The sequence below is a fragment of the Solanum dulcamara genome, chromosome 9 (genome assembly GCF_947179165.1).
Source record: "Solanum dulcamara chromosome 9, daSolDulc1.2, whole genome shotgun sequence".
In the NCBI taxonomy this organism is placed as follows: domain Eukaryota; kingdom Viridiplantae; phylum Streptophyta; class Magnoliopsida; order Solanales; family Solanaceae; genus Solanum; species Solanum dulcamara.
Genome location: NC_077245.1, coordinates 5,233,685 through 5,261,392, shown reverse-complemented (window position 1 = coordinate 5,261,392; position 27,708 = coordinate 5,233,685). Strand labels below are relative to the sequence as shown.

The 27,708-nt window shown below is 32.6% G+C and overlaps 5 protein-coding genes across 8 annotated transcripts; 1 reads left to right on the top strand and 4 right to left on the bottom strand.

Annotated features, from left to right (window-relative positions):
* Positions 1-472: 472 nt before the first annotated feature.
* Positions 473-2,144, bottom strand: LOC129904102 (cyclin-D5-3-like). Its single transcript, XM_055979633.1, has 5 exons — positions 1,647-2,144; positions 1,400-1,486; positions 1,010-1,310; positions 798-931; positions 473-704 (listed from the first exon to the last, which is right to left on the bottom strand). Exons 1-5 carry the CDS (start codon positions 1,941-1,943, stop codon positions 657-659), a joined length of 867 nt encoding a protein of 288 aa, XP_055835608.1. The 5' UTR covers positions 1,944-2,144; the 3' UTR covers positions 473-656.
* Positions 2,145-3,309: 1,165 nt separating this feature from the next.
* LOC129903923 (cyclin-D5-3-like) lies at positions 3,310-4,329 on the bottom strand. Of its 2 annotated transcripts, none has more exons than XR_008770319.1 (3): positions 4,116-4,329; positions 3,845-3,931; positions 3,310-3,749 (listed from the first exon to the last, which is right to left on the bottom strand). XR_008770319.1 is itself a non-coding variant. In XM_055979443.1 (3 exons), the coding sequence occupies exons 1-3, from the start codon at positions 4,147-4,149 to the stop codon at positions 3,543-3,545; spliced, it is 375 nt and encodes a 124-aa protein (XP_055835418.1). In that variant the 5' UTR covers positions 4,150-4,329; the 3' UTR covers positions 3,310-3,542. The 2 variants fall into 2 exon arrangements, 1 of the variants encoding a protein (XP_055835418.1); XM_055979443.1 differs by having other exon boundaries at positions 4,069-4,329.
* A 1,179-nt stretch (positions 4,330-5,508) lies between these two features.
* LOC129903922 (cyclin-D5-1-like) lies at positions 5,509-7,088 on the bottom strand. Of its 2 annotated transcripts, none has more exons than XM_055979441.1 (5): positions 6,849-7,088; positions 6,674-6,760; positions 6,289-6,586; positions 5,887-6,023; positions 5,509-5,767 (listed from the first exon to the last, which is right to left on the bottom strand). In XM_055979441.1, the coding sequence occupies exons 1-5, from the start codon at positions 7,065-7,067 to the stop codon at positions 5,702-5,704; spliced, it is 807 nt and encodes a 268-aa protein (XP_055835416.1). In that variant the 5' UTR covers positions 7,068-7,088; the 3' UTR covers positions 5,509-5,701. The 2 variants fall into 2 exon arrangements, with proteins under 2 accessions (XP_055835416.1, XP_055835417.1); XM_055979442.1 differs by having other exon boundaries at positions 5,702-5,787.
* A 6,808-nt stretch (positions 7,089-13,896) lies between these two features.
* On the bottom strand, positions 13,897-15,990 carry LOC129903898 (cyclin-D5-1-like). The gene is made up of 5 exons (XM_055979420.1): positions 15,451-15,990; positions 15,258-15,341; positions 14,888-15,179; positions 14,295-14,434; positions 13,897-14,165 (listed from the first exon to the last, which is right to left on the bottom strand). Exons 1-5 carry the CDS (start codon positions 15,667-15,669, stop codon positions 14,091-14,093), a joined length of 810 nt encoding a protein of 269 aa, XP_055835395.1. The 5' UTR covers positions 15,670-15,990; the 3' UTR covers positions 13,897-14,090.
* Positions 15,991-17,434: 1,444 nt separating this feature from the next.
* On the top strand, positions 17,435-22,628 carry LOC129902189 (uncharacterized). 2 transcript variants are annotated; one of them, XM_055977271.1, is made up of 13 exons: positions 17,435-17,950; positions 18,578-18,743; positions 18,878-18,958; positions 20,127-20,209; positions 20,311-20,429; positions 20,514-20,624; positions 20,805-20,914; positions 21,144-21,453; positions 21,546-21,623; positions 21,697-21,747; positions 21,837-21,923; positions 22,096-22,173; positions 22,357-22,628. In XM_055977271.1, the coding sequence occupies exons 1-13, from the start codon at positions 17,941-17,943 to the stop codon at positions 22,396-22,398; spliced, it is 1,326 nt and encodes a 441-aa protein (XP_055833246.1). In that variant the 5' UTR covers positions 17,435-17,940; the 3' UTR covers positions 22,399-22,628. The 2 variants fall into 2 exon arrangements, with proteins under 2 accessions (XP_055833246.1, XP_055833247.1); XM_055977272.1 differs by lacking the exon at positions 18,878-18,958 and having other exon boundaries at positions 17,436-17,950.
* Positions 22,629-27,708: the final 5,080 nt, after the last annotated feature.

Below are 27,708 nucleotides of genomic sequence, written 5' to 3'. Positions count from 1 at the left end.
AAAATAACAGGAAAAAAGGGGTAAATGCCGGAAGGTGGCGGCAGAATGGCGGTAGGAGTGAAATGAAATTGATGATTTCTTTTTTGAGTCAATTTGATTAATTTCCAACAGCTTCTTGTAACGTTTGGAAGATCGCTCTGAAGATATTGAACTCTGCTTGGTTTTCCTTACAAAAGGAAAATTGACTCTCTGTAATGATCCGGATGAACAATATGTATAGCCTCGACATGAACCATGGTACTTTCTTAAGGGAAATTGAAATTCTAGATCAATGACTTGTCAATTATTTCTGAACATGCCATGGTTGTAATGACACCTCGACATGCCATGGTTTTGTTTCATTGTATTCCATTTTCTCTTTCTGTTTGCTCTCCATGGACTTATTTCAGCCATTACTACATCTTTTAGTCAAGTTACTACCTTGTCATTATCGCAACGATTTCATTTAACACAGAGAGAGAAGAAGCACACATGTCCTAAAATATTACTAGTATTAACAATCAAATCAGTTCAACATATACTAACAATCAATGAGTACCCTATTTGCTTGTCTAACAAAAAGAAGCTAATTACAATCTCATGAATACTGAGAAAATTCTTGCCAAAAAATTCATTAACACTAATGTTTCTTCTGCTGGGGTTGTTTGTCATCATCCTCAAATGTTCAGCTCTAGCAATCTATAGTAGCAGTAACTCACATGACCCTGAATTAACACAGAAATTCCATTAGACTACAGAAATACCATTTAAAAAAAGAAGATGAAGAAGAAGTGAATTTAAACATATAAAACACTTACAATCTGAAGAAATCCATATATAGGCAAAGCATTTATCTCAATCTCCAAGTCTTCTATAGTGAAATTTATAGTTATTGCCAATAATGTTGCAGCTGCTGCTATTACAGATGGTCTATGATTCATTAACCTCAAATCTGCTTAAACAAATTTAACAATAATTAATTACTCATCATTAACAAATGATCAGAAAACAGGGTAAATTAATTAATTACCTCTAAAAGCACTCATGATGATTACAGCTGTTCTCCTTCTAGTTATGATTCTTCTTGTAACATCTCTGCAGAATCTTAATAGGAAAAAATTTATGAAAGCAAAAGGAGTAACGCAATTCATATCCCAATTGAATTCATTAAGAACCAAAATCTCCATTCTCCTTATGGCATTCACATTAATGTTGTAAGATCCTAGTGGATAGTCTGATAATGGTGGCACATTATCTCTGCTTTCATCCATTTTTGCAGATAATGATAAACAGGTCACTGTTAATAACCTCACTGCCCAGAGCTCGCCATTCTACAAAACCAAAAAAAAATTCAAAAAAATAACCGAATCAAATAAAAATATAATACCACCATTTTCAGAGGAATCAAATCTTTTCTTACAGCTATTATTCGTCTGGCAAGAAATCTGTCCAGATATATCACTGCTCTGTAAAGTGTTCGTCTACTCAATAGAAATTGTCGCCCTATCTGTATCAAAATTGAAAAAAAAAAGATCAGTCCTTTTTTTACAACAACAAATTCAGCCTAATCACACAAGTGGAGTCCAGGGAAGATGACCAGAGTTAGTCTTTTTTGACATGCTCTGTAAATTTATGAAAATGAAGAAATTGGGTTCTTGATTACTAACTCTACGAATGTAACGGATTGCATGAGTTCGAATTTCTTGATTCCAATTGTCATTGACAAGTTCTTCAACTTCTTCCTCATTAAGTCGAACGCCAGCGATTTCTTGGCCAATTAATATCCGTATGTAATTCATGTCAATATCATCAGGGTCGTCGTCGTCATCATCATTATTGTCGTCGTTGTCATCATCATCATCATCATTGTCGTGGTCATCATCATCACCGCCGCCATTTTCTTGTTGCATTTCTTCATCTTCTTCACTCAGAATTTCAGCACAGTAGAGAGCCGGACTTTCCATCTTCTTTTTTTTTGTGTTTTTTTCTCTTCTTTGATTCTTCTCCCTTATTATTTCTGTACTAGTTCGTGTGATATTATTACTGATGTTATTTTACTATCAAGAATGACCGTTTATATAAAACTAATAACTGAAAAATAACACAAAAAAAACTGGGAAATGCCGGAAGGAGGTGGCATGAGTGAAATTGATGAGTTGGTTTTGAGTCAAACTTGTTGACTGAGCTTTCACAAGAGAACCTATGAGGATTGGGGGAAGACGCGAATCCAAGATTAATCTTTCTTGATACAATCCTTCCATTTTTTAACGATTAATTTAAATTATATTTTAGAAATTGTGAGTTCATAATAATTACTTTTATTTTATTTTTTAAAAAATGATCTACTTTATTTTTTTAATTTGTTTTTTAAAAAAGATTCTTTTATTTTTTTAATAATATTTTAATTTTAATTTTTCATATGACATGTTTAAGATCACGAGATTAAAAGATATTTTGATACATTTAACATAATTTTAATTTAAGACCATAAAATTGAAACGTCATCTTTATTTTTATAAACTTTATACCAAATCAAACTAGATTTTTTTTTTAATCAATATTTATTACAAATTTATGAATTTTTATATTCGAAAGTTGTGAATTAAGATGAATCCAATACCATTGCTCCACGTTCCCCCTCTAGTTGGTGCGTAGGGGTGGAGTAGAGGGTGAGGGCCTGAGGGGTTTGTCACTTTGTGTAAGAAAGATGGCGTGAGAGGATAGTCCATTTTTTATAGTCAGGTCAAAGTGAAGTACACAGTAATGAATTATTAGATATGATATGACATAGAATTACTTTATGATTAATTGATGCATCAAAGAGATGTTACATCATTTGAGCTTTTTATCAAACATGAGGCTCGAATTGGGCAACTTATATTTTGAAAATGAAGGAATATTTATCTCACTATCAGAACCAATAAGATGGACTTGCTATTCAAAGAAAGAATGTCAATTATGCAAGAGCTTGTTTTATTCTGAAACAAGTAATATAGGTATTGTAATGCAGATTTTGTTTATGCTGCGAAGCAATTATATAATAATTGATATACAATAAATAGTAATAAATATAATAATTGATATAAAATAAATAGAAGTAGTTAATAATTTTGGAATCATTCCTTTTTTGGTAAACTGTGAAATTTAGGAATTGTTTCTTACAATAAAAGAAATAGCGCTTTATTTATCAACTATTTTTTATAAACATGTACGGTATAATATTTCTCCAAACCAATTATGTATTATGAAAAGAGAGAGAAGAAGAAGCACACATGTCCTAAAATATTAGTATTAACAATCAATATGTTCAACATATAATAACAATCAAATATCAATGAATCCCTTATTTGATTATATCCAATATCTAGCAAACAGAAGCTAATTACAATCTCATGAATACTAAGAAAATTCATTAACAGTAGTGTTTCTTCTGCTGTGGTTGTTTGTCATCATCCTCAAATGTGCTAGTTCATCTCTCGCAATCTATAGTAACAGTAACACTCATTATCCTGAATTAACACAGAAATTCATGATGAATTCAGCTGTTCTCATTCTAGTTATTTCTATTCTTGAAACAACTCTGCATTTGTGAAAGCAAAAGGAGTAACACAATTCATTTTCCAATTGAATTCATTAAGAATCAAAATCTCCATTCTCCTTATGGCATTCACACTGGTGTTGTAAGATTCTAATGGTGGCACTTCATCCATTTTTGCAGATAATGATAAACAGGTCACTGTTAATATCCTGACTGCCCAGAGCTCTCCATTCTACAAATTAAACCAAAAAAATAATAACCAGAAAATAACCGAATCAAATAAAAATATAATACCGCCATTTTCATAGGAATCAAATCTTTTCTTACAGCTATTAATCGAGTGGCAAGAAATTTGTCCAGATATATCACTGCTCTGTAAAGTGTCCGTCTGCTCAATCGAAATTCTTGCTCTGCCTGTATCAAAATTGAAAGGAAATCAGTCTTTTTTTCGCGAAAACAACTAATTTCACTAGTGGGATCTGGCCAGAAATAGTCTTTTTTTCACATGCTCTGTAAATTAATGAAAATGAAGAAGTTGGGTTCTTGATTACTAAATCTGAGAATGTTAGGGATTGCATGAGTTCGAAGTTCTTGATACCAATTGTCATTGATAAGTACTGCAAGTTCTTCATTATTAAGTCGAGCGCCTGTGATTTCTCGGCCAATTAATATCCGTATGTAATTCATGTCATTTTCATCGTCGTCGTCATCACCACCGCGCCTTCGGGGATGGGGGAGGGGATTTGTCACTTTGTATAAGAAAGATAGGGTGTGAGAGGATACTTCACTTCTTGGAGTAAGGTCAAAGTGAACTAGTGAAGTACACAAGGATGAATTATTTAGATATAATATCACATACGATTACTTTTATTAATAAGTGATGTATCAAACTGATGTTACCTCATTTAAGCTTTTTAATTCCCAAGGGTTTGTTAGGTAAGGAGGAAAATATTTTTTGTGAAAATAAGTAATATTCTTATTTATTTATATTTGATATGTAAATAAAAAATATTACTTTAAAAGTATTTGTATATATTATTGAGAGGTAGAATGTGTGTGTCCGTGGGGATGGATTTACAAGGTATGGAGTGGTTGGTGATGGTGAGGATGGCATAATCAATGCGATTATGCGAAGTGTTAATTCTAAAACTTGTTTTCGTTACTACAAAAATCATTTTCTTATTTTCTAAATATTTTAACCAAACAAACATGAAAAAATCGGTAAAACATTTTTCCCCATATCGAGCACATCTTGAATCTTAGGTTTTTACTTAAAGATCAAATAGTTTCTCTCAACGCCAAAATCTAAGAGTTGTGTGAATATTATCAAGCTAAATATCTTTGGGTGATTGATGGCAAAGTAGTACCGTGAGGATAAAGAACCTCGATAGTAAAATAGAACATGAAAGTGTAAGCTTTCAAACAGTGAGAAACGCTAAAACTTTGATCGCGTGCCTAATGAAGAATGAACCGACGATTCATAGGGCTTGATTATAAATAATTTGAGTAATAATTTTAGATTTTGAAGCATTTACTATATGCTGGTTGGAGGTAAGTTGAGGACTTAATTCCCAAGTCAAGAACTTTGACTAGAAAATGCATGTATTTGCATGTATGATTGATTGTCTAAATTGAATATAACATTCAAGTCTATATGTTTGTACATTTTGGTAGGCATCTAAGGTGAAAGCTTTACATTTCAAAATGAATTACGTTAACAAAAAAAATCAATAATTTGCACTTGTTCAACTAGTTAACTTAGAATAACATGAAGTAATTGATTGCATGAAGTAATTAATTGCATGGTTGGTAGAAATAATTCACTCAACTTCAAGGTCCAACAATCAAATATTCAACAACTCAAATTTTTAAGTTTCAAAAATAAACTTCAAAATCTACCGTCAAACGGGGCTAAATCTACGGTTTAACATCATGAACAGTAATTAGAGGATGCAGATTTTCCAATGAATTATCAGTAAAAGAGGAAGAGGTTTGATGAAAACTTTTAAAAGTAATCTCATTATTACTATCTCATAGTATTTCTGCTTGTGTCCAAAATATAACAGAAAGTAGCTAATTCCAATCTATAGCAATCACACCAACAATATTTCTTGAGAAAATTATTGCTAAAAATATCTATTTCATGCCTTTAGTTTGCTTCCACAATTGTTAGTGAAGATGAGATCAATTTATGTCAAGTCTGTGCCTGTTGGTCTCTAGCAAACGATTATAGCAAGAACACACTTCATCCTGCACAATCAATTTCCAACCTATATTAAATTATATAAGTATATTATCACTTATATAATTACAACATTTAATTTACAAAAAAAGAAGTGAATAATTGAAAAGGATATAATAATACTTACAAGTGAAATACGCCAATTTGTAGGCAAGGCATTAATCTCATCCCTTATCATTTGCTCTGTCAATATATTTGGGTTTGATCCTAACAATGTTGCTGCTGCTCCTACTACAAATGCTCTTAGACTCATTAACCTCACATCTGCTTCAATAAACAAATTGTTTGTTAAAAGTAATTCACCCAAATTTAAACGGGTTAGTTATAGTTCACGACTCATTTGTTGACTTGAACAGAAAATGACCCATCAAACTATCAAGTCTAACAATGTAACATACAAAAATGTAGTTACGTCTAATGTTCATTTTTTTCAATTAATTTTTTACTTACAGGACATTAAATGAGAATGGCGTCTAAATAGGTCTAAACAATTGAATTATGACTCGTTTATTAATACTAACGAAATTACCTCCAAGTATACTCATGATGATTTCAACAGTTATGAATCTGGCATACTCTTTTCTTGAAAAATCTCTGCAGAATTTTGACAAGAAATATTTGATGAAGTGAATAGGAGTAACAAATTTCACTATCCCTCCAAATTGTTTAACAACATGGTTCCTCATATTCGTTATACTTCTTGCACTACATTCCACAAAATACTCATAATCTGATAAATCTGGTTGATCTTCATATTCCTCCAAATGCTCAGCAGCCAAAAATAAACATGCAACTCCCAATAACTTTCCTACCTCGAATCTTTCGACCTACATACAAAGAATTAAAAGTAAAGTAAGACGAACAAATTGAAATCAAAATAGACGGAGTAATATCAATGGAGTAAAGTAACTTACTACTATTGGCATTGATGAAAGAAGCCTATCAACATAAATCACTGCTGCGTAAACTGTAATTTTTCTGACTCCAAAACGTCCTCCTGTCTGCATATATATATAAATTTCAATTAAATGAAAAAATAAAAAGATGATGAAAATAATGAAATGGGGTTTTCGATTTTCGATTCATTACATGAACAATGTGGTGGATTGCAGTATGGCGAACTTGATGAAGCCATGGATGTTCGGTGGTTCGTGAAGAAAGTCGGTTGGTGAGTCCAGCAATGGCAATTGTATCTTCTTTTGTTAGCATGCTTTCGACGTAATCTTCATTATCTTCTCCGTAATCAGTTAATTGGTCATTGTCAATTCTTAAAAGACCGCTGAAAATTTCACCCCAATCTTCTGCCATTTTTCTTCTTCTTCTTCTTCTTCTGTATCTTTTTTTTTTGGAGTAATTTCTTGGTGATTTTGTGTTTATATACCAAAGAGAAACTGTAAAAAGGGAAAATTAAAGAAGACAGAAAACTGGGTGGCTAAATCTTGAAATATGGAGAGAAGCTTTTGAGCTCTGAAAAACAGGGGATTTAACACATTGAAAAACAGAGTTTTAGAGTTCAGTAATATAGTTAACTGATTGTTTTTCATTCAGTTAGTTAAATATAGGAAAAATTATATAAAAAAATATCACTCGAAATACAAATATTTCTTTATTTTACCTTCCGTTATGCTTTGAGGTATATAAATATATCCTTATTTTCCCTCTCATTACGCTTTGGGGTTATTTATATGTTTGCCGTTAGTAGATTGTTTCGTACTTTTTTTCTTGATTAGTGGGGGAGCTATACTATCCAAAAGTGTAACTATTTATCCTTTCCTACACTCAAATTTCAGCGCCTTTCAAACAACATTTATTAGCGGGTTAGTGGAGATTTTTTATTTTTTATTTAATTAAAATAGTCCTCCAGCGATTTTTTCTTGGAACCCAATGTTAAAACCCTTATTCGACCTTAATTTTTACCCCAAAAATAAAAATTGAAGAACCCTAAATTTCTTCATAGCTTAGTTCAATCCCCAAATTGAAGATCAAGCTTAGTTCTTTTCAAGGAGAATCAAATGTAACTTTTTATTCCTTTCTCTCTTTTCCATTTTAAGTCAATCCTCTCTTTTCTATTCTATCTTTTTCGTAAAATTTATAATTTTTTTGGTATTGAATTGGATGAATTTTTTGGTATTGAGTTGCTATAGAGTTTTTTTATTTTTATTGAAGGTGCTATAATGGCTCGAATAAGCTTGACTAGGTTGTGTATCCAAGAAGAAGATCATGAATTGGAAGAGGTGTGATACAAACATGGATTTGTTCTCCTTTTGTTGACCTTTTGGACCAAAAAAAATCCTAGTAGAAGATATTGGAGTTGTCCTTACTAAGGGGTAAGTTAAAATAAATTTTAAGATTTGATCTTCAAGAGTCATAGATTGATTTTTTTTCCCCACTTTAGAATGCTAGATCATGCGATTTTTAATTTTGGAAGGATGACTATATTGATCCAAGAACTAAATTTGTGATTCCAAAGTTGTTGAGAAGAATGGATGAGCTTGAGCAAAGAGTTGAAGCATTAGAAAAGGTTGACAACAAGTTTATTAGGTCGACCAACTCTATGGAAAGCAAAATAGAAGCTGGACAGTTTTGATGATGCTTTGAAGAAGATGAAAGTAATTGAGAAGAAATGGAAAAAAAATTGGCCAAGTCTAAAAAAAGGGAGAAACAACTTTGGATTGCTCTCTTGTGTGTTTATATTTTAGGTATAAGTTTTGTATTTCAAAACATATTTTCCCTGAAAGTAGATTCAAGGAAGTTGTCATGATCAATTTGTGCAATTGTATTTGCAATGTTGTAAGGGGTTAGATGTTAAGATTTTGTAATGAACATTTTCATGTATATAATGAATATTTCCTTTTGTGTAATGAACATCTCCTTGTGTCCAGATTTGTGTCATAAATATTGGGAGCCTTATTTGATTTTGTAAAGAAGTGATATCTTATAATAACCTGTCTAAAACATCACAAATGACCTGTACATTTAGGTTGTGTAGTGAGATCTCATACTAAGATGCAGTCACAGCTGCTATCAAACTAAATAAAAAGAAGTCATCACTAAATAAAGGGACAGTCATAGCTGCACAATATTAACTAAAAAAGAAGTTAAAGCTGTTACAATCACAACTACCATCAAACTAAATTAAAATGTAGTCACAGCTGTCAAAAAATTCAAACTAAATTAAAATGCAGTCATAGCTACCAATTCATTGTCTTAAACACCATCACAAATATAGTCACAGCTGCCAATTCAATGTCTTAAATTACAGTCAACAGTTACTAACTAAACATAGTGTAAGGTTGAATTAGACGTTGGGTTGAGCATTGGAGCTCTCTTGGCTCAAATGTACAACCTTGGACCTTGTTTCACTTTGCTTTTTTCCCCTTATTTCTTCAAGTTGCGTTGAGGTCATAGCTTGTTTCCCCTTCCATTTCACACCACTTGCTGATTTATACTCAAGATCTCTAGTTACAAATGCTGAAGACTTCACATTTCTAAATCTTTCACTAGGTATTCCAGGCTATTCAAATCAATACAAATAATCTTAATTTGTGTTAATAAAAAATAATAAATGATATGTAAGTATAGAAGATTTACATTAATAATAGTTGCACCACTTTGGGTGTGTAGTACCATATTTCAACCATTCTTGATCTTTCAGCAATATTATCTTAAAAAAACCAATAAAATATTAGGTAAAACAATTGATTTAAAACTTATACATGAAGTAAAACTATATCATTTTTTTTGTTGAACTCCTTGGTCTTCCTCTCCCATTTCTAGTTGGTGCATTAGGTGTTGAACTTGGGGGAGGAGCAGGTGTTGATCTTGTGGGAGCAACATGTGTGGAATTTGGGCAAGCAACAGGAATAGAACTTGGGCCAGTAGTAGGTGCAGAATTTGGGCAAGCAGTAGGAATAAAACTTGGGCCAGCAGCCGGTGTGGAACTTTGTCCAGTAAAGCTTGCACTTGTGCCAGAAGCAAGAGCACCAATAAGACACTTTCTTTTATTGTGACCTTTGCTATGACAAGTGTTGCATGACATCTCGAGCCCTCTTTTGGATAGTTTTTCAGTTTTGTTACTTTCACCTTGCTCTTTTCTCCTAGACTTGCTAGGCCTTTCCGGCATCTTCTTAACATGAGGTGGTATAACAGGGATGTTTTGTGATTCTGGCCACATTTTCATATTTAGAACTGGCTGAATGAAATAGTTGTATGTCTTCATGTAAGTTTCTCTGTTATCCAATGGGAAATGCAGTTAATTGGCTCCAATTTTCTATAGTGAAGAGCAGCTATTGCATGAGGACATGGTATGCCTTTTAATATCCATGCTCTGCAGCTACAGGTTTGTCTATTAACATCCACAACATGTCTGTATGCTCTATGAAGCACATCATATCCTGTATCTAAATTTCATTCAATAATGTATTTCATAGACTTAGCAATGTTCTCTTGCAGAACTTTCATTGCCATTGGAGAAATGTTACTGACCCAACTATTGCAAACTCTCTCATCTGTCCTATTCTTTTCATTATTTTCACCCTAATTTCTTTAAGCATGATAATTATAGTCTTGTGCCTTGTTGCTAATATCAATGCATTAAAAAATTCAATCATGTTATTGTCTACAATGTCACATTTTGTGGTGAAACTAAATTAAACCTTGTTCCATCTTTCAAGGTTATAATACAACAAATCATCAACTATCTTATTTTTCAACCTTTTCATATAGTTAATGTTATCCTTTAATTCAACCTCAAAAGTAAACCTTTCACACCTCCAGAAATAATTTTTCCTCTCAAAATCTTTTCAAGTCTTGGACCAATTGACAAGGATGTGTCTAGCACACTTTCTATGCTCAACATTTGGTAAATGAATACCTATTGCATTTTCAAGACCCTATAGTCATAAAGAAAGAATCAAACTAATAGTCATAAAACAAAAGGAAAAACTAACAAACATAAACCAAGAATCATAAATCAATAAATCAAATAGTCATAATCCAAGAATGAAACTAACAGTCATAAAGCAAGACTAACAGTACTAAAATAAGAATAAATCAGTCATAAAGCAGTAAATCAAAACTGTCATAAATAAATATTTAGTTATAAATCAAGAATAAATCAAGAATGAAACTAACCTTTTGCATATTTGTTATGACTGTGATGTCTGTTCTATGTCCCATATGAAGATCTTCCTTTAGAAGCGTAATAAACCAGCTCCAAGTGGTTTGATTTTCAACCTCAACTACTGCCTAAGCTAGTGGCAACATTTGATTGTTCCCATCTTTACAAACAACAACTAGTAACTGACCTTTAGATACTCCCTTTAGAAAACAACCATCCAAACCACTGCACTTTCTACAACCAGCCAAGTAAGACTTCTTCAATGCATCAAAACATATGTAGAAGCTTTGAAACATTTTTCTACTATCTTCAAATGTTTCCTCATGAAGCTTGACTACACATGTACTACCTGGATTAGATCTTAGCAACTCATCTCTATAGTCTAAGATCCTTCCAAACTCAAGAACATAGTTACCCATTAAATCATGTAAAACTTTGTTTCTTGCTCTCCTACACACTGTTCTTCCAAAATATAAATTCAATTCTTTTTTAATAAACTCTTGAAACTCAAAAATTTTAATGTTGGGTTGTTCCTTTATCCTCTCATTGTAGTGACTAAATAAGAACTTGCTATTAAAAAAATTGTTCCTATTGGTGGGGTCACATTTGTGAACTAAATTGTAGGTTTTCACAACAAAATTATTTGATATAGAATCAAAGCTAGCAAATAGCAGCCAAGGACAAACAAATGTATACCTAACCCTTATCCTAGTTGGTTCATTAATATATACATTTCAATAGCAACATGCTGATCAACAATATATTTGGTAACAACAGTTCTAAATTTTCTAACACTTTCAAATACAAGACCCAATTCCTACACTATTTTCTTTGAGGTTGCATCAAATACAACTCTTTTTAACTCCTTTCTTCTTCTTGCTTTAACTCTCTACTGAACCTCTTTCTCAACTCTCTGCTGAACCTTTCTCTCATCATCACTATAATCATCTGTATCTGTTTCAAAGTTGACAGCTTTATCTGATGGATAGTAAGGCTCATCACCAACTAGACTTCCTTTTATGTTGTTTTTATTTCCACCTGTAGACTCATCATTCCCAGAATCTTGACTTTTTTTCCTATTCCTAACTTCACATGATCAGGCAATGTAGCTTTTTCTCTCCCTTTTTCTTCTTTTTCTTTTTCTTTTTTCCTCCCTAAAAGTTCTTAGCTCCCTATTTATATCACTCCCAACATCTAATCCTCCATTTAATGACTCTATATCAGAATCTTGCGTAGTAAAGGACTGACAGAGGTAGGAGTTGAATCAGTGGAATGATTGACAGGGTTAAGAGTTGGATCAGTAACAGGATGGTTAGGGGTAAGAGTTAGATCAATATAAGGAGGAATATCTAGGGAAGAAATATTTGAAGCTGAAGGGTTAGGGTTTGAAACATTTTCTTAAGCCTCGTGGGCTGGTTCAGCATCAAAAGACACATTAGGGAGCCCACTGTTTTGAGATGCTCCCTCACCTCCAATTACTCCACTTTCCTCTTCTAAATATTCTAATTCAGGTGGAACCAAAGTAGGATCTCTAACTAAGTAACACACAAATGGCTCCAAAATATCTCCATTACTCAAACATTCAGAAATTATATTAGTATCAAAGTCTGATTTAATATCTAAAATAACAGTACTCTTAGGCAGTCTCACATATAATAGGCATTGTCCAGGTTCATAGCCTAATTCTTTCACATAATCCCTCAATTCAAAATAAGACAACCTATCTATATCAACATCTAAGAAGTCAGTACCTTGTCCACCATCATATGATTTCCCCCCCTCAACTCCCTTTTCCCAATCTTCATAACACCACCATGGTAAAATCTCAAAGTAATCAGTTCAAAAGACATTTTAATAATCTGAAAACAGTATTAACAAGTCAATTTTGCAATCACAGTTGATCCTCGACCATAAAAAATACATACAACAACAAAGAGTCATACTAAGCTAGGTTAAATCGTATGAAATACTATAAACTTAAATAAACCCTAAGTTAAATCGTATGAAATACTGTAAACTTGAAAACAAAAACTAAAGAAGAAAACAAACCCTAGGTTAAATCATATGAATCACTGTAAACTTGAAAAAAAAGAAACTGAAGTCGAAAACAAACCCTAGGTTAAATCGTATGAAAATAGAAGCTTTGACCTGTTTTCAATGGATGCTCCACCAAACCCTAGTAACCATCGGTTTTCTTCCGCCAAATGAATCGATGAACTCCTCGATCGTTACAACCAACTTCCAATATGACAGTGGAACCTCGATTAAATGATTAAAACTAGAGAAACACTATAAAATCGAAAAAATCTTTAACAATTTCTTCGATTTATGGTAGAAATTGTCGACTTCTTCGAGTTTGGTGTTCTTCATTTTTGTCGATTAGGGCTTTCAACTGAATGGGTATGGGTGAAGTGAATGGGTATGGATATGGGTGAAATGAGTGGGTTTGGGTGAAAAGAAATGGGTATTAGAATCGGGTTGGGGATAAATAAATACGTGGGATTTCTAGGGGGCGAGTGGCTCTCACACACTAGATAATATCTGGGGTTGGGTGTAGGAAGGGGTAAATAGTTACACCTTTGAATAATATAGGTGTGTAATGGATCGCCTAAATAGTTAAAGTATGTAAGTGACTTTTCGCTACAACTTCTGAAGAGTATTTATGCCTTTTCCCTTTTGATTTCAATTGTTAGTATTTCTAGTTCCGTCATTGTCCTTAACTATGACATAACTCTATATCTGAAGTATGGCGAAGAGTAATTTTTAAATTGTAACCAAAATTAGATTGATAAATTTGAACTTTTTTTCTAAAATATTTTGCACACGTGAAATTCATTGTATCCATGCAAGAGTTCCATTAAGTTGCAGTTGACTTCCAAAATATTTTCAAACTGTTTGAAAAATGAAATACAAATGTGAGACTAATGTCAATAACAGAATAATGCTAGTTATAGAGCATTACACAATAGACTTCACAAAAAAAAATATCAAAAATCGTATGTAAATACGGCACACAAATTTTCAAGTTTCAAATTTAAAGCCAAACAAGGGCATTTTAATATCATGAACAGTAATAGAGGATGCAAGTTTTCCAAATGAATCATTAGTAAGGAAAACTTTAAAAGAATTCTCATTGTAGTCCAAAAGGTCTAAAATAGTAACTATTTCATGATATTTTTGCTTGTGTCCAAAACATTACAGAAAGAAGCTAATTACAGTCTACTTCTTATGTCAAGTCTGTGCCTGTTGATCTCTAGCAAACGATTATAGCAAGAATACACCTCATCCTGCACGATCAATTTCCAACAGATATTAATATATAATTACAACATTTAATATATTATGACTTATATAATTACAACATTTAATTTACAAAAAAAAAAGTGAATAATTGAAAAGGATATAATAATACTCACAAGTGGAATAATCCATTTTTGAGGCAAGGCATTAATCATCTCATCCTTTATCAGTTCACGTGTCAATACTTTTGCGTTTGATGCTAATAATGTTGCTGCTGCTCCTACTGAAAATGCTTTCAGACTCATTAATCTCACATCTGCTTCAATAAACAAAATGTTTATTAATATGTTCATGCATTTTATTAGTAGCAAAATCAACCCTTTTAAAAGTAATTCGTCCAAATTTAAACAGGTTAGTTATAGTTCACCACTCATTTGTTGAACTAAAAAAGACCCATCAAACTATCATGTCTAACAATGTAACCTGACTGATCAAAACACATTTCAAACATGACCTATCTTGATCCAACTCATTCCGGCCCAAACAAACTTGAGTATTAATTTGATCCGTTTTGTTCATCAAAATAGCGCTACGACTTACGTCTAGTGTTCATTTTCAACACCAGCTAAAGAAAGTGATACATAAATTTTACTTACTGAACAATTAAATGAGAATCAAGAAATATCAAGTCTAAACAGTGTAACCAAATTGCACATATTTCATTAGGCGGATTGAATTATGACTCGATTATAAATTCGAACGATATTACCTCCGAGTGTACTCATGATGATTTCAACAGTCTTGATTCTGGCATACTCTTTTCTTGAAAGATCTTTGCAGAATTTTGACAAGAAATATTTGATGAAGTGAATAGGAGTAACTAAAGTCACTATCCCTCTAAATTGTGTAACAACACTGGCCTTCATAATCATTAGTCTTTCTAGAAATTCATCCGGTGCTGATCTTGAAATTAATCTTAGACATTCAGTTTCCTGAAATTGCTCACAAGCCAAATGTAAACATGCAATTCCCAATAACCTCGAAAGCTCGAAATTTGGTTTCTACAAAAAAAAAAAATTAAGTAAACTGTCACTTTTTTTGAAACTGCAGGAGTACGTACTAATCAATGGAGTACTTACCTGTGACACTAATGAAAGAAACCTATCAACATAACCCATTGCTGTGTAAACTGTGATTTTTTTGGCTCCAAAACATCCTCCTATCTGCATATATATATATATATATATATAGAGAGAGAGAGAGAGAGAGAGAGATTTCAAAAACTGCATAATGAAAATAATGAAATGGGGTTTTCGATTTTCGATTCGTTACCCAAACAATGTAGTAAATTACAGAATGGCGAACTTCAAGAAGCCATGGAAGGGTGATCGTTCTTGATGGAAGTCGGTTAGTGAGTCCAGCAATGGTAATTGTATCTTCTTTTCTAAGCATGTATTCGACATAATCTTCAGTATCATCTCCAATTTCTTCTGCAATATGTTGTTCATTGGCAGTAATAAATCTGTAAATACCAGCCCAATATTCTGCCATTTTTCTTTTTCTTTTGAGTTGTTTGATCAGTTATTTCTTGGTGATTTGGTGTTTATATAGAGCCAAAAAAAAACTGTAAAAACAGAAAATTAAAGAGGACGGGAAAATGGTGGCTAAATCTTGAAATGTGGATAGGAGTTTTTGAGTTCTAAAAACGGGGGATTTTTTTCTTCTTTTTTTGAAAAACAGAGCTGGAGGGAATTCAGTAACTATAATAAACTGATTGTTTTTTTATTCTTATTTATTTTTAGAAAATCTTAATAGCTTAGTTGAATTGTGAATTATGCTTTGAGATTATTTATATCTTTGCCTTTAGTTGCGATTGGCGAAGCTACTTACCGGGAAGGATTAAACTGAATTTCACTTCTTGAAAAATTTATACTGTGTAAAGAGAATAAATTATTATTTTTGTATGTATATACATAGTTGAGGATACATTGCATATATTATCAAGGCAAAAATATCTAGCAAATATTTCTATCATGTTTTACTAATTCTCTTTATAGTTAGAAATAATTACATGTTGTCTCACTAATTAATGATTTTATATCAGATTTCTGGTCGGATATTATCAAATACAATAAAATAGGAAAAAGGTGAGTGAAATAATCTATGTATCCCAGATTCATGCAAATCACACTAGATACTAAATACTAGGAGAGAGGCGAGCGAAAGAGTCAGACACATGCCAATCCACTTAGTTATAATGTATCTAGAACAAATTACACATACTTTTGACCCATGTATTCAAAATACGTGTAGCTGGACGCACCAAATATATGTATCTGAAGTCCAAATTATGGTAAGTTTCATAATAATGAAAAGTGAAAGGAAAAGAAGTGATTAAGTACTAAACTAGTAGGATTTCTGTAAGTTACCTTATTATAATTGCAAATCAAGTTTCCTCAAGTGATAGAAGTCCAAATGATCGAAGAAGTATTTGTGAGAGCATAACACATCTCAAGGACATGCCCTATATATGAAGATTTGGAGATCGAGAATATGATAAATAGATTAGTATCAGTTGTTGTTTAGTTTCATTATCAATATTGTTTTGATTCCCTAATATCTTATCCATTGATTTTATTGTCTCTTTAACTTCAATTATCATATTATTTATTATTGTTATTGCTCTCTTTTTTGTTGTGCGCACTTGTGGGATTTCACTGGATATGTTGTTGTTCTCTTTTCTATTGTTTACCTTAATGACTTTTTCATTATTAATTATATTTGATTGACATACTTGTTTTTTGATATGTAAGTCGAGAGTCTATCAAAAACAGAATCTCTACCTTTTCAAAATATACATAAGATTATGTACATATCACTCTTCATCTTCAGATCCCACTTATAAAATTACATGAATACATTATTATTTTTGTTTTTTTCCCTCTCTTAAGAAATAAAAAAAATGAAAAATCCAAACATATCCAAAAAAAAAAAGAGGAAAAATCTTAATACAGAAGACCCATTTTATAATGCACGGTGATTAAAATTACCCCGAGGTACAGATAAATTAGTTCACTGCAATTATGATATATTATTGTAATTCTACGAATAAAATTTGAAGAAGCTAAAATATATACAAATTTTTATTTTTATCTCATAGAAATAGATAGACTATTTATGATAAATCCTCGACTTAAATAAAACATTTTCAGATCATTTGAAAAAAGGCATACAAAAATAACACGAAATAGAAAGCATTACATAATAGATAAAAGAAAGAAGAATAAATTTTATTCCAATATTTTTCACACGCCACTCAGTTCCGTAGGAGGGGAAACTACGCATGTGTATCCATATTTCAACGCTCTCCTTTCACATATATCCAGGGACCCCACTTAAGACTCCCAAAACTCTCCGCTAACAAAATCAACGGCTCAGATTACTCCACGTCATCATCCCTACAACAGCCCCCCAGCCTGCTTTGCCCCGAATATTCGCAGCTACCACCCTGAATATCTCATTTGCGTGAAGAGAATTTTTTTTTTTCCAATTATTTCTCGTTATTAGATCTATAAATAGCAGAGCCTTTTTCTCCTCAAATTTCTGTTTTTTTTGGTGATTCTCTAGATCTTCTCCTTCTCTTAATTTTTTTTTTCCAGAAAGAATTTCTTTATGGATACATTGTTCTTCGATATAATCAAGAAGTTTGATTGCTCTGTCTGTTCAACGCCAGCTTTGCCTTTTGATTCCTTTCTTTTCCATCGTCAGATTTTTAGTCAACCTTGTATTTGCTTCTAACCCTTGTTACCTGGAGCTGTCACCATGGGTAGAAGTAAGTTTCCGCTTAGTTTATTTACTTGTTTATTGTGAAAATATATCAATTTTCTTGAATTGGGTTTCTGTTATTTTACTTATTTATCGTGAAACTGAATTGGGTTTCTGTTCGTTGACTTGTTTATTGTGAGAAATAAATAAATTAGAGAGTATATTGAATTGGGTTTCTTCTATTTTGCTTGTTTATCGTGAAATTGAATTGGGTTTCTGTTCTTTACTTGTTTATTTTGAAAAATAAATTAGAGAGTTTATTTGAATTGGGTTTCTGCTATTTTGCTTGCTTCTCGTGAAATTGAATTGGGTTTCTCTTCTTTGACTTGTTTGTTGTGGATTTTTTATTAGAGAGTTTATTGAATTGGAAAATTAGAGATTTTTTTAGAGAGGTTATTGAATTGTATTCTTGATAATTGTGTTCAATTAACTTCATGTTACTTAAATGTTAAAATTTATTTTTGCTAACAATAAGATCTTGATGGGTTAAGCACAAAATGAAACCCTAATTTTTGGTGGGGTTGGGTAAAGTGTGTTGCTTCGTAGGGAATTTTGGGAAGTTAGATGTTGCATTGGAACTTAAAATGACATTGGGAATTAAGGGTGTTTGCTGGTGGAATTGTTTCTCTTTTAGGAAGTTCACAACGTAGGAATGCTGCGATGCTGGATAGTGATGACACTGATAGCGTGAGTTCATCATCAACTACTCGGTCGGATATGATGTTGTCTAGTTTAGAGGAGGTTCAATTTGGTAAGGAGACTGTCCTTGATCAATGCGTGGATGCCCTTTATGAGAAAAGGTTTGATATACTTGAATACTAGAAGTGATTACTTCAATTTTGAAGTTCCCATCTTTGATCATTAGCTCCACTTGAAGTTTTTGTTTCTGATGAAGAATGTGGCTAATGTTTCTACTTGTTTTTGTTGGCTTTAGGGGCTCAACAAGAGAAAAGGCTTTGGCATCTATTATAGAAGCATTCAATAGCAACATACAACATGACTTTGTTGAAAAGAAGTTAGAAAATTTGCCTACTTTTATGAAGTTATATTATGCTTACTCGTTGAATAGACAGGAAATTCGTTATACTTTAAGTGCATGCCTCTAAGGCTCATCAGTTTGTGCTAGTTTATATTGTACTATTCTGGCTTTCGTTGGGGGTTTGGGAGAAGGGGGTTGGCTAGCACTGGTATACATTTTCTGCCATTATGGATTGCATTATAGTCATTTCAGCTACCATGTTTGTCCAGATGTCAAAGGTGTATAGTTTAACTAGTAATGCTAAACATCTTCAAAAAATTTCTGCCACAGGTACAGCATTTATATATTGCATAAATTCATTCGGACTACCATGTTTATCCAGACGTCATAGGTGTATAGTCTATAGACGCGCTTCTTCTGTTTATGGGCTTTCACTGATCTAGTTACCAGGCAGTCTGCTTTCGTTCAGAAGAATTCTTCCATTGATGAAGATGTTCCTCCCTATCCTTTGTGGCAGTTAACTATTTCAATAATACTTCTCTAGAATCAACAATTCTGTATAATCATCTGTGCAATGCTATAAAGATATATTTAGTCCCCCTTGTCCCATATCTTAGTTAGATTTTTACAGCTCACTCAATTATGGTGTGGAATGTACCTTGAAACCTTCAATTAGTTGCATAGGCATTATTAATATCATTGTAATAGTAAGCCCCCAGGGTTTGCTCATTTGGCAAAGGTTGAGGGATTTGTTTCTTAGGTCACAAGTTCGAGCCCTATGCCAAGCCCTATGCCAGAACGATTTTCCTGTCACAAAAAATATCATTGTAATGGTGATATGTTCATCATTTTGATATTTATATTAGTAAGGAGTTTAATTTTATGCGACATAACAAGCAATGGATTATATTATTATGCAAATTTTGTATGCTGCCATGACACTATTATCTAATCTCCAGTGAATGAAATCTCTAATAGGAAACTTCTGCCAGACTAGCATTGCATTCTGACTCCAGTCCTAGGAATTATTTTATTGCACTCTCTTGAAGCAGGCCTGTTACCTATCATGTTTTGACCTCTAAGATGCTCTAGGTGCATGTTTTCCACCGTAATAAATTACTTTAATTTATCCAAGTAAAAGCAAAAAGATACTCTAGGTACATGGCTTGTTGTGCACTTCTCACAGTTATGTTATATCCTTCAGGTTTGCCACATTATTGCAACTATGTTTGAGTTCCATTAAACGTGGTTCCTCCAAGGAGATAGCTTTGGCATCTCATGTTATTGGTTAGTCGTTTGTTCTGTTGATTAATTGTGGTCCTTCTAATGTGATCCATCTATCAAATGTTTGAGTTTGAAATTTTGCAATTTTTTTTGTTGGGTGATAGGACTTCTTGCTTTAACTGCTGGCCCCGGAGACAAAGCACACGATATTCTGAAAGAATCACAAACACTTATCTCAGAGGCTGCTCTTAAATCTCGGTCTGACAATTCTAAAATATCCTCGGTATGTTCAAAGTTGGTGAAAATTCTTTTAATGTTAGTGCTAGCTAGCTTGGAGCTGACTGCTGTTTGGTTTTGGTGGTTTTAGCTACTGGAGTGTTTGGCCATTATCACCTTTGTTGGTGGCGAAGAACCAGAGGAAACAGAAAAGTCTATGCGATGTATGTGGCTAGTCATTAATCCAAAACTGGGTCCCAATGTATGTTATTCACAATCATCTTTTCATTCCTGGAATAGATTATTTAGTATCTTATTTTGCTGTACATGGGATGTTTTCTGATGAGTTAATTCCAAAATGCTTGATACCTATCAATGAAATCAGCTTATTTGCTTAGACAATTCTTAACTTGTTCATAATTGTATCTGGTTCATGGATCAGGTGGCTACTGCTAAACCTTCACCAGCAATGATAACAGTAGTTGTATCTTCTTGGTCTTTCCTTCTTACTACCATGGATGGATGGACACTTGACCCAAAAAGTTGGCAAGGGTGAGTAACTCTCCCAAGTTTCCCATTTGAACGTCTACTTACTCCCCACCTACCCACCACCACCACAACAAAAAGAATGACAAAGAAAGAGGATCAAGGAAAGAAGAACGGGAGAACTTGTTACTGCGGCATCTTTCCAAGCAAAATTAGATTTGGGAGAATTATGAGCTGTTGTAAGGCTCGTGTGTGGTGATTGTGTTAGATGCTGAATTATTTATTCATGATGCAGGTCAATCTCCTACTTCTCAACTCTTCTAGACAAGGAAGACCGATCTGTGCGCATTGCAGCAGGCGAAACACTTGCTTTAGTTTTTGAAATCGGGAGTCTGGAAAAGTTTTCTGGTGAATCTAAAGGATCTAGTGACAGCTCCACAGACGAAGCTAACAAATCTAGGGAATTATTACATATACAGGGATTAAAGGCAAAAGTCCTGAACCAAGTAAGAACCCTCTCGGCAGAGGCTGGAGGTAAAGGGTCAGCCAAGAAGGATCTTAACAATCAAAGAAACACATTTAGAGATATATTGGAATTTCTAGAGGTAATTTGGTATCCTGCATCTTCAGCTTTCTCCTCTTGCATGCTTTCTTTTCTTTTTGCTGCATTTTGTAATTTTCTTATAATTAACATTAGGATGGGTATAGCCCTGAGGCCTCAGCCAAGATTGGTGGACTATCGTTTAGCACAAGTACTTGGGCTCATCTGATACAGGTACGTCTTGTTTCTTTTTAATTTTATAATACAACTGGCTGCATATTTGCTGAAATCATTATTCTTTTAACAGTTAAACTTCCTTAAGCACTTCCTTGGAGGAGGATTTGTGAAGCATATGCAGGTTTGTTTTCTAATCAGAAGATCAAGTTTTTGGTCTATTGGAATAATTTAATCTGTGGTAATTAGCTGTTTCCTCTCCAAATTATGCAGGAAAATGAGTTTCTTCATGATGTATTTGGTTTCACACCAAATAAGAAACTCCCAGTTGCTCAGCACCATGTCTCTGGAACTGATAAGGTAGTGTCCTGAGCTTCTACGAAGTACTTTAATTTGTAACTGTTGCTCTAGAAATGTATTTCATCCAGATTTAGTTTGGAAAAAGAAAGCAATATTCCTTGTTTATTGAGTGATGGACCTACTGTTTAAATTTGAGGAAGGATTTAATTTAGGATAATGTTCTGTTTTGCAGAGAATGTACAAGTCGCCAAATTCAGTCCTTAACAAGGCCAGGACTCAATTCCTAAACAAGCAAAGAATGTTGTCCCAGGCAAGTCATTTTCCTTTGTGAACACACTCCCTCACCTTCCCCGCCTCTCCTCTTCCTCGGCCCACTTTTTTACCCCAAGTATTAAGAAGAATTTATTTGGCTGGTCACACTCAGTGGATCTTGTATATCCAAGTTCGTGGGCTGTAGGTTTCTTCAACTAAATTTGAGATATATTTATTTCAGGACAAGAACGTCGGCTACTATACAGGTGGTGATGAGTTCTGAACAAGCATTTGCAGCAACAGAGTCTCAGCGAAAACAACCAAGGACAATTTTACTTCGTGTCATACTATTCATTCATAGTCACAGATTTAATGAACAAAAAGATAGTTATTTGATCATTTTGGTTGCTACTTGGTAGTATTCCCTTATTATGTAATAAAAACTACATTTGACTTGTTGCCTCTGATGGAGTTCGTCAGTTAGTGCATAAGAAATGCCAGCTACATTTGACTTGTTGCCTCTGATATCCCAATTGATGATTTTTTTTACGTAAGGTCTGTTGCAGTGAGGTTTTATTTGGTTTTGTGGGAGTTGATTTGCATATTTGGGGTTGTGGTAAATATAACCTATTAAATTAGATAAGGTAAAGGCCCAATATTTTTCATCTTATTTTATTTTATTTTGATATTTACAAGATAATTTGTATTTTTAATAATTATTTTTTTCTTGGTTAAAATTCAACTTCAAATATGAAAAACGAGAATAATTTTGTTATTTTCACATGATATTTTGCTATTTTTAATATTGTATACTTCTTGTTTATTAAGGATTGAAAAATGATTTGTTTTATATTTTAAGCAAATGATGTTTAGTATTACTTTTTATGACTTTCCTTGTGGAATGATACATGTGAAAGTTCATTGTTAATGAAAATATATGCAGCCATGCTTAGTATACTGTTGTTTAAAACAAATTACACTGTCATATATAAACTAAGATATTAATAGTTAATACACTTCGTGTTCACTTTTATTTGTTCATAATTTTAAAAATAGATTTTTATTTTTACTTATCACTTTTAATATATTAAGATAAAACAATATTTTTTTTCATAGTTTACCTTTAGGATTAATTATTTATTTCTCATATCATTTTTCAAATTCTAATATTAAACATCAATTAATAGAAATAATGTGGTAAAATATCCATGTCAATTATTATTTTCTAGATAGGTATACCAAATCGAAATATGATAAGTAAAAAAAATAGAGGGAGTATTACTCATAATTAAAATTGTAAATTCTATTTATTTTTGTGATAATTAATTAGCTATATAAATCATCACTAAATATTTTTATTTCTGGCGACTTAATCGTTGCCAATTCATATATAAGTCGTCACCAAAAGTTGTTATTTATCGCTGCTAATATCTATATGTTGCCACTACAGGTTCTTTCTTTGTGGCGACTTTAAATGCCGCCAATTCATATAGAAGTAACCAGTAAAGGTTCTAATTTGTGGCGTTTTTGTCGCTGCTAATACATATATGAGTTGCCACTAAATGCTCTTATTTGTGGCGACTTTAGTCGCAGCACATAAATAAGTCGGTATTAAATGCTTTTATTGTGGCGACTTATGTCGCTGCAAATTCTTGTAAGTCGCCACTAAATGTGTTTATTTGTGGCGACTGTAATCGCCGGTAATATACAAAGAAGTCGCCACTACAGATTTCTCATTTGTGGCGATTTAGTCGCCCCAAAAGGACTTATTTAGTCGCCGCTAATTCTTATATAAGTTGCCACCAATAGATTGTTTTGTGGAATTTTTGTCGCTGCTAATGCTAAAGTCGCCACAAAATAACTTGTTGCAAGTTTTCTTATTGCTAATAGTTTATATAAATTGCCACTAAATGTTTTTTATGAGAGGCAATTTTAGTCGCTGCCAATACATATTTTTTCTTTATTTTTCATATGTATTAATTCATTAATTTTTAGGTAATATAACTTTTGGTCAAATTTTTTGTCAAACTTTTATACAATCGTCCGTAATGACTCAGGGTACAATTTTTATAGACTCATCCTGATCAACACAGCTTATATTAGAATTTAGGGGCCACAACAAGAATTAGACGATTTTCTCCATTTATAGTTATTTGAATTCAGTCATTTTTTTTGCAAAACCGTTACAGAGCCGTCTGTAATGACCAGGGAACAATTTCTATAGCCTTGTCCTAATCCACACAACTTTTTTTAGCATTTAGGGACAACTCAACAGAAATTAAGCGATAATCTCCATTTTTCGTGTATATTATCCCATTAATTTTTTGGTGATATGACTTTCGATTAATTTTTTTAAACAACCTTTATAGAACCATCCGTAATAATATGAGGAACAATTTTTATAGGCTCGTCCTAATCCACACGACGTTTTTTTAGCATTTATGGGTCATTCAACAGAATTAGACAATTTTCTCTATTTTTCGTGTGTGTTAGCCCATGAATTTTATGGTGATATGACTTCAGTCAAATTTTTTTGAAAAATCTTGAAAGAATCATTCGTAATGACCTGAAGAAAAATTCTTATAGCCCCGCCTGATTCACGCGATTTTTTTAAGCATTTAGGGGTCAATCAACTTGAATAAGGCGATTTTCGTGTGTGTTAGCTATGAATTTTTTTATTATATGAATTTCAATCATTTTTTTGTAAATCCTTTACAAAATCGGCCGTAATTAACTGAAAATAATTCCTATAGCCTCGCTCTGATCCATGCATCTTTTTTAATCATTTAGGAAGCACTCAACAGGAATACAATCTTCTCTATTTTTTTTTGTTTGTGTTAGCCCATTAATTTTTTGGTGATATGATTTTCAGTCAATTTTTTGCAAGATCTTTAGAGAACCGTCTGTAATGATCCAAGGATTAATTTCTATAGGCTCGCCCTGGTCCACGCGACTTTTTTTAGGATTTAGGGGCCACTATAAAGGAAATAAGTGATTTTCTTCGTTTTTCATATGTGTTAGCAATGGAATTTTTGGTGACATGTCTTTCAGTTAATTTTTTTGCAAAACTTTTCCAAAAACTTTCGTAAAGATCTGGGAAATATTTTTTATAGCCTCACCTTGATTCACACGATTTTTTTTTTGCATTTAGGGGCTACTCAATAGGTATTAAGAGATTTTCTTTGTTTTTCGTATGTGTTAGCTCATGAAATTTTTGATGACATTGCTTTCAATCATTTTTTTTGCAAAACCTTTATAGTATCGTTCGTAATGACATGCAGAACAATTCCTACAGGCTCATCCTAATCCACAAGGCTTTTTTAGCATTTATGGGCCACTTAACAAAAATTTGGCGTTTTTCTTTATTTTTCGTTTGTATTAGTCCATTAATTTTTTGTTAATATGACTTTCAGTCAAATTTATTGCAATATCTTTACAAAACCATCCATAATGACCTGAGAACAATTCTTATAGTCTCGCCCTAATCCACACGACCTTTTTAACCATTTAGGAGCCACTCAATAATAATTAGCCCGTAAATTTTTTGATTATATGATTTTCAGTTAATTTTTTGCAAAACCTTTATAGAACTGTCCGTAATGATCCTGAGAACAATTCTTATAGTTTCGCGCTTGATCCACATGACTTTTTTTTTTACCATTTAGGGTGGGTCACTCAATATAAATTATACAATTTTCTCTGTTTTTTATGTGGTATCCAATGAATTTTTTAGTGATATGAATTTCTTTCAATATTTTGTAAACTCTCTACAGAACCGCCCGTTATGACTCGAGAATAATTCCTATAGTCTCAACCTAATCCACACGATATTTTTAGCATTTAGGAGCCATTCATGAGGAATTAGGCAAATTTTTTTCTATTTTTCATGTATGTTAGTTCATTAAATTTTGGTAATCAGAATTTCGGTCAATATTTTTGCAAAACCTTTACATAACCGTCTGTAATGACCTGGGGAGCAACTCTTATATCCTCTCCTTGATCCACACAACTTTATTTTAGCATTTAGGGACATTCAGTAAAAATTAAACAATTTTTTCCTTTTTTCATGTGTGTTAGCCCATGAATTTTTTGATGATATGATTTTCGATCAATTTTTTTGCACAATCTTTATAGAACTGTCAGTAATGACCTGAGAAAGAATTCTTATATCCACTACCTGATCCACAGAACTTTATTTTAGCATTTAAGGGTCACTCAATAAGAATTAGACATTTTCCTCCTCTTTTCGTGTGTATTAGTTCATGAATTTTTTGATGATATGACTTTCGATCAATATTTTGCAAAAAAATTAGTAAACCGTCTGTAATGACTTGGAGAACAATTCCTATAGCCTCTCCCTGATCCACACGACTCTTTTTAAGCATTTAGGGGTCACTCAATAGGAATCAAACAATTTTCTTTATTTTTCGTGCATGTTAGTCCATAATTTTTTTAATGAAATGGCTCTCTATCAATTTTTTTGCAAAATTTTTACTAAACTGATAGTAATGACCTGGAGAACAATTCTTATAGTCTCTCCCTGATGTACACGACATTTTTAGCATTTAGGGGGGCACTCAACAAGAATTAGGGGATTTTTTATTTTTCGTGTATGTTAGCTAATTAATATTTTGGTGATATGCTTTTTGGTCAATTTTTTTTATAGAATCGTCAATAATGACCTCGAGAATAATTTGTATAGCCCCGCTCTGATGCATGCAACTTTTTTAGCATTGAGGGGCTGCTCAAAAATAATTAGGTGAGTTTCTTCGATTTTCGTGTATGTTAACCAATGAATTTTTTGATGATATGACTTTTGGTCAATTTTTTTAAAAGATCTTTACAAAACTGTCTTTAATGACTTGGGGAACAATTCCTATAGTTTCACCATGATCCACGTAGTTTTTTAAGAATTTAGGGGCCTATTAATAGAAATTAGACAATTTTCTTTATTTTGTGTGTTAGCTATGAATTTTTCGGTGATATGACTTTCAGTTCATTATTTTTTGCAAAAATACTTGCAGAACCATCCATAATGACATGGGAAATAATTTTTATTGTCTCGCCTTGATCCACACGACTTTTTTTAACATATAAACTCTCAATAGAAATTAAGATATTATTTCCTATTTCATGTGTGGTAACCAACGAATTATTTTGGTGATATGACTTTCGTTCAATTTTTTTCACAAAACTTTTACAGAACCCTTCGTAATGAACTCGAAAATAATTCCTATAGCATCGCCCTGATCCACGTATAATTTTTAGCATTTAAGAGTCACTCAACAGGAATTAGGTGATTTTCTTCGTTTTTTTTGTTTGTGTTAGACAATGAATTTTTTGGTGATACGAATTTCGATCAATTTTGACAAAACCTTTATTGAACCATGTGCAATGAACTAGGGGCAATTCCTATAACTTCGTCTTGATTCGCGCAAAAAAAATTAGCATTTAGAGATCACTCAACAGAAATTAGGCAATTTTCTTTGTTTCTTGTGTGTGTTAGCCCATGATTTATTTTTTTGATATGACTTTCAGTTAATTTTTTTGCTAAACCTTAAGAGTCGACCGTAATGACTTATGGATCAAGTCA

What these genes read in the sequence shown, in the direction of transcription:
- LOC129904102 (XM_055979633.1), bottom strand. Translation starts at nt 1,943, where the DNA reads ATGGAAAGTCCGGCTCTCTACTGTGCTGAAATTCTGAGTGAAGAAGAT. An exon ending in CATCATGAGTGCTTTTAGAG is followed by an intron (nt 932 to 1,009) that starts GTAATTAATTAA and finishes TTGTTTAAGCAG; the next exon opens with ATTTGAGGTTAATGAATCAT. An exon ending in TATATGGATTTCTTCAGATT is followed by an intron (nt 705 to 797) that starts GTAAGTGTTTTA and finishes GTGTTAATTCAG; the next exon opens with GGTCATGTGAGTTACTGCTA.
- LOC129903923 (XM_055979443.1), bottom strand. Translation starts at nt 4,149, where the DNA reads ATGAAGAACTTGCAGTACTTATCAATGACAATTGGTATCAAGAACTTC. An exon ending in CCCTAACATTCTCAGATTTA is followed by an intron (nt 3,932 to 4,068) that starts GTAATCAAGAAC and finishes ATTTTGATACAG; the next exon opens with GCAGAGCAAGAATTTCGATT. An exon ending in TTGCCACTCGATTAATAGCT is followed by an intron (nt 3,750 to 3,844) that starts GTAAGAAAAGAT and finishes TTTAATTTGTAG; the next exon opens with AATGGAGAGCTCTGGGCAGT.
- LOC129903922 (XM_055979441.1), bottom strand. Translation starts at nt 7,067, where the DNA reads ATGGCAGAAGATTGGGGTGAAATTTTCAGCGGTCTTTTAAGAATTGAC. An exon ending in TTTCATCAATGCCAATAGTA is followed by an intron (nt 6,587 to 6,673) that starts GTAAGTTACTTT and finishes CTTTGTATGTAG; the next exon opens with GTCGAAAGATTCGAGGTAGG. An exon ending in CAAATTGGCGTATTTCACTT is followed by an intron (nt 5,768 to 5,886) that starts GTAAGTATTATT and finishes TTGATTGTGCAG; the next exon opens with GATGAAGTGTGTTCTTGCTA.
- LOC129903898 (XM_055979420.1), bottom strand. Translation starts at nt 15,669, where the DNA reads ATGGCAGAATATTGGGCTGGTATTTACAGATTTATTACTGCCAATGAA. An exon ending in TTCTTTCATTAGTGTCACAG is followed by an intron (nt 15,180 to 15,257) that starts GTAAGTACTCCA and finishes TTTTTTTTGTAG; the next exon opens with AAACCAAATTTCGAGCTTTC. An exon ending in CATCATGAGTACACTCGGAG is followed by an intron (nt 14,435 to 14,887) that starts GTAATATCGTTC and finishes TTATTGAAGCAG; the next exon opens with ATGTGAGATTAATGAGTCTG.
- LOC129902189 (XM_055977271.1), top strand. An exon ending in GACCCAAAAAGTTGGCAAGG is followed by an intron (nt 20,915 to 21,143) that starts GTGAGTAACTCT and finishes TTCATGATGCAG; the next exon opens with GTCAATCTCCTACTTCTCAA. An exon ending in CTTGGGCTCATCTGATACAG is followed by an intron (nt 21,624 to 21,696) that starts GTACGTCTTGTT and finishes TTCTTTTAACAG; the next exon opens with TTAAACTTCCTTAAGCACTT.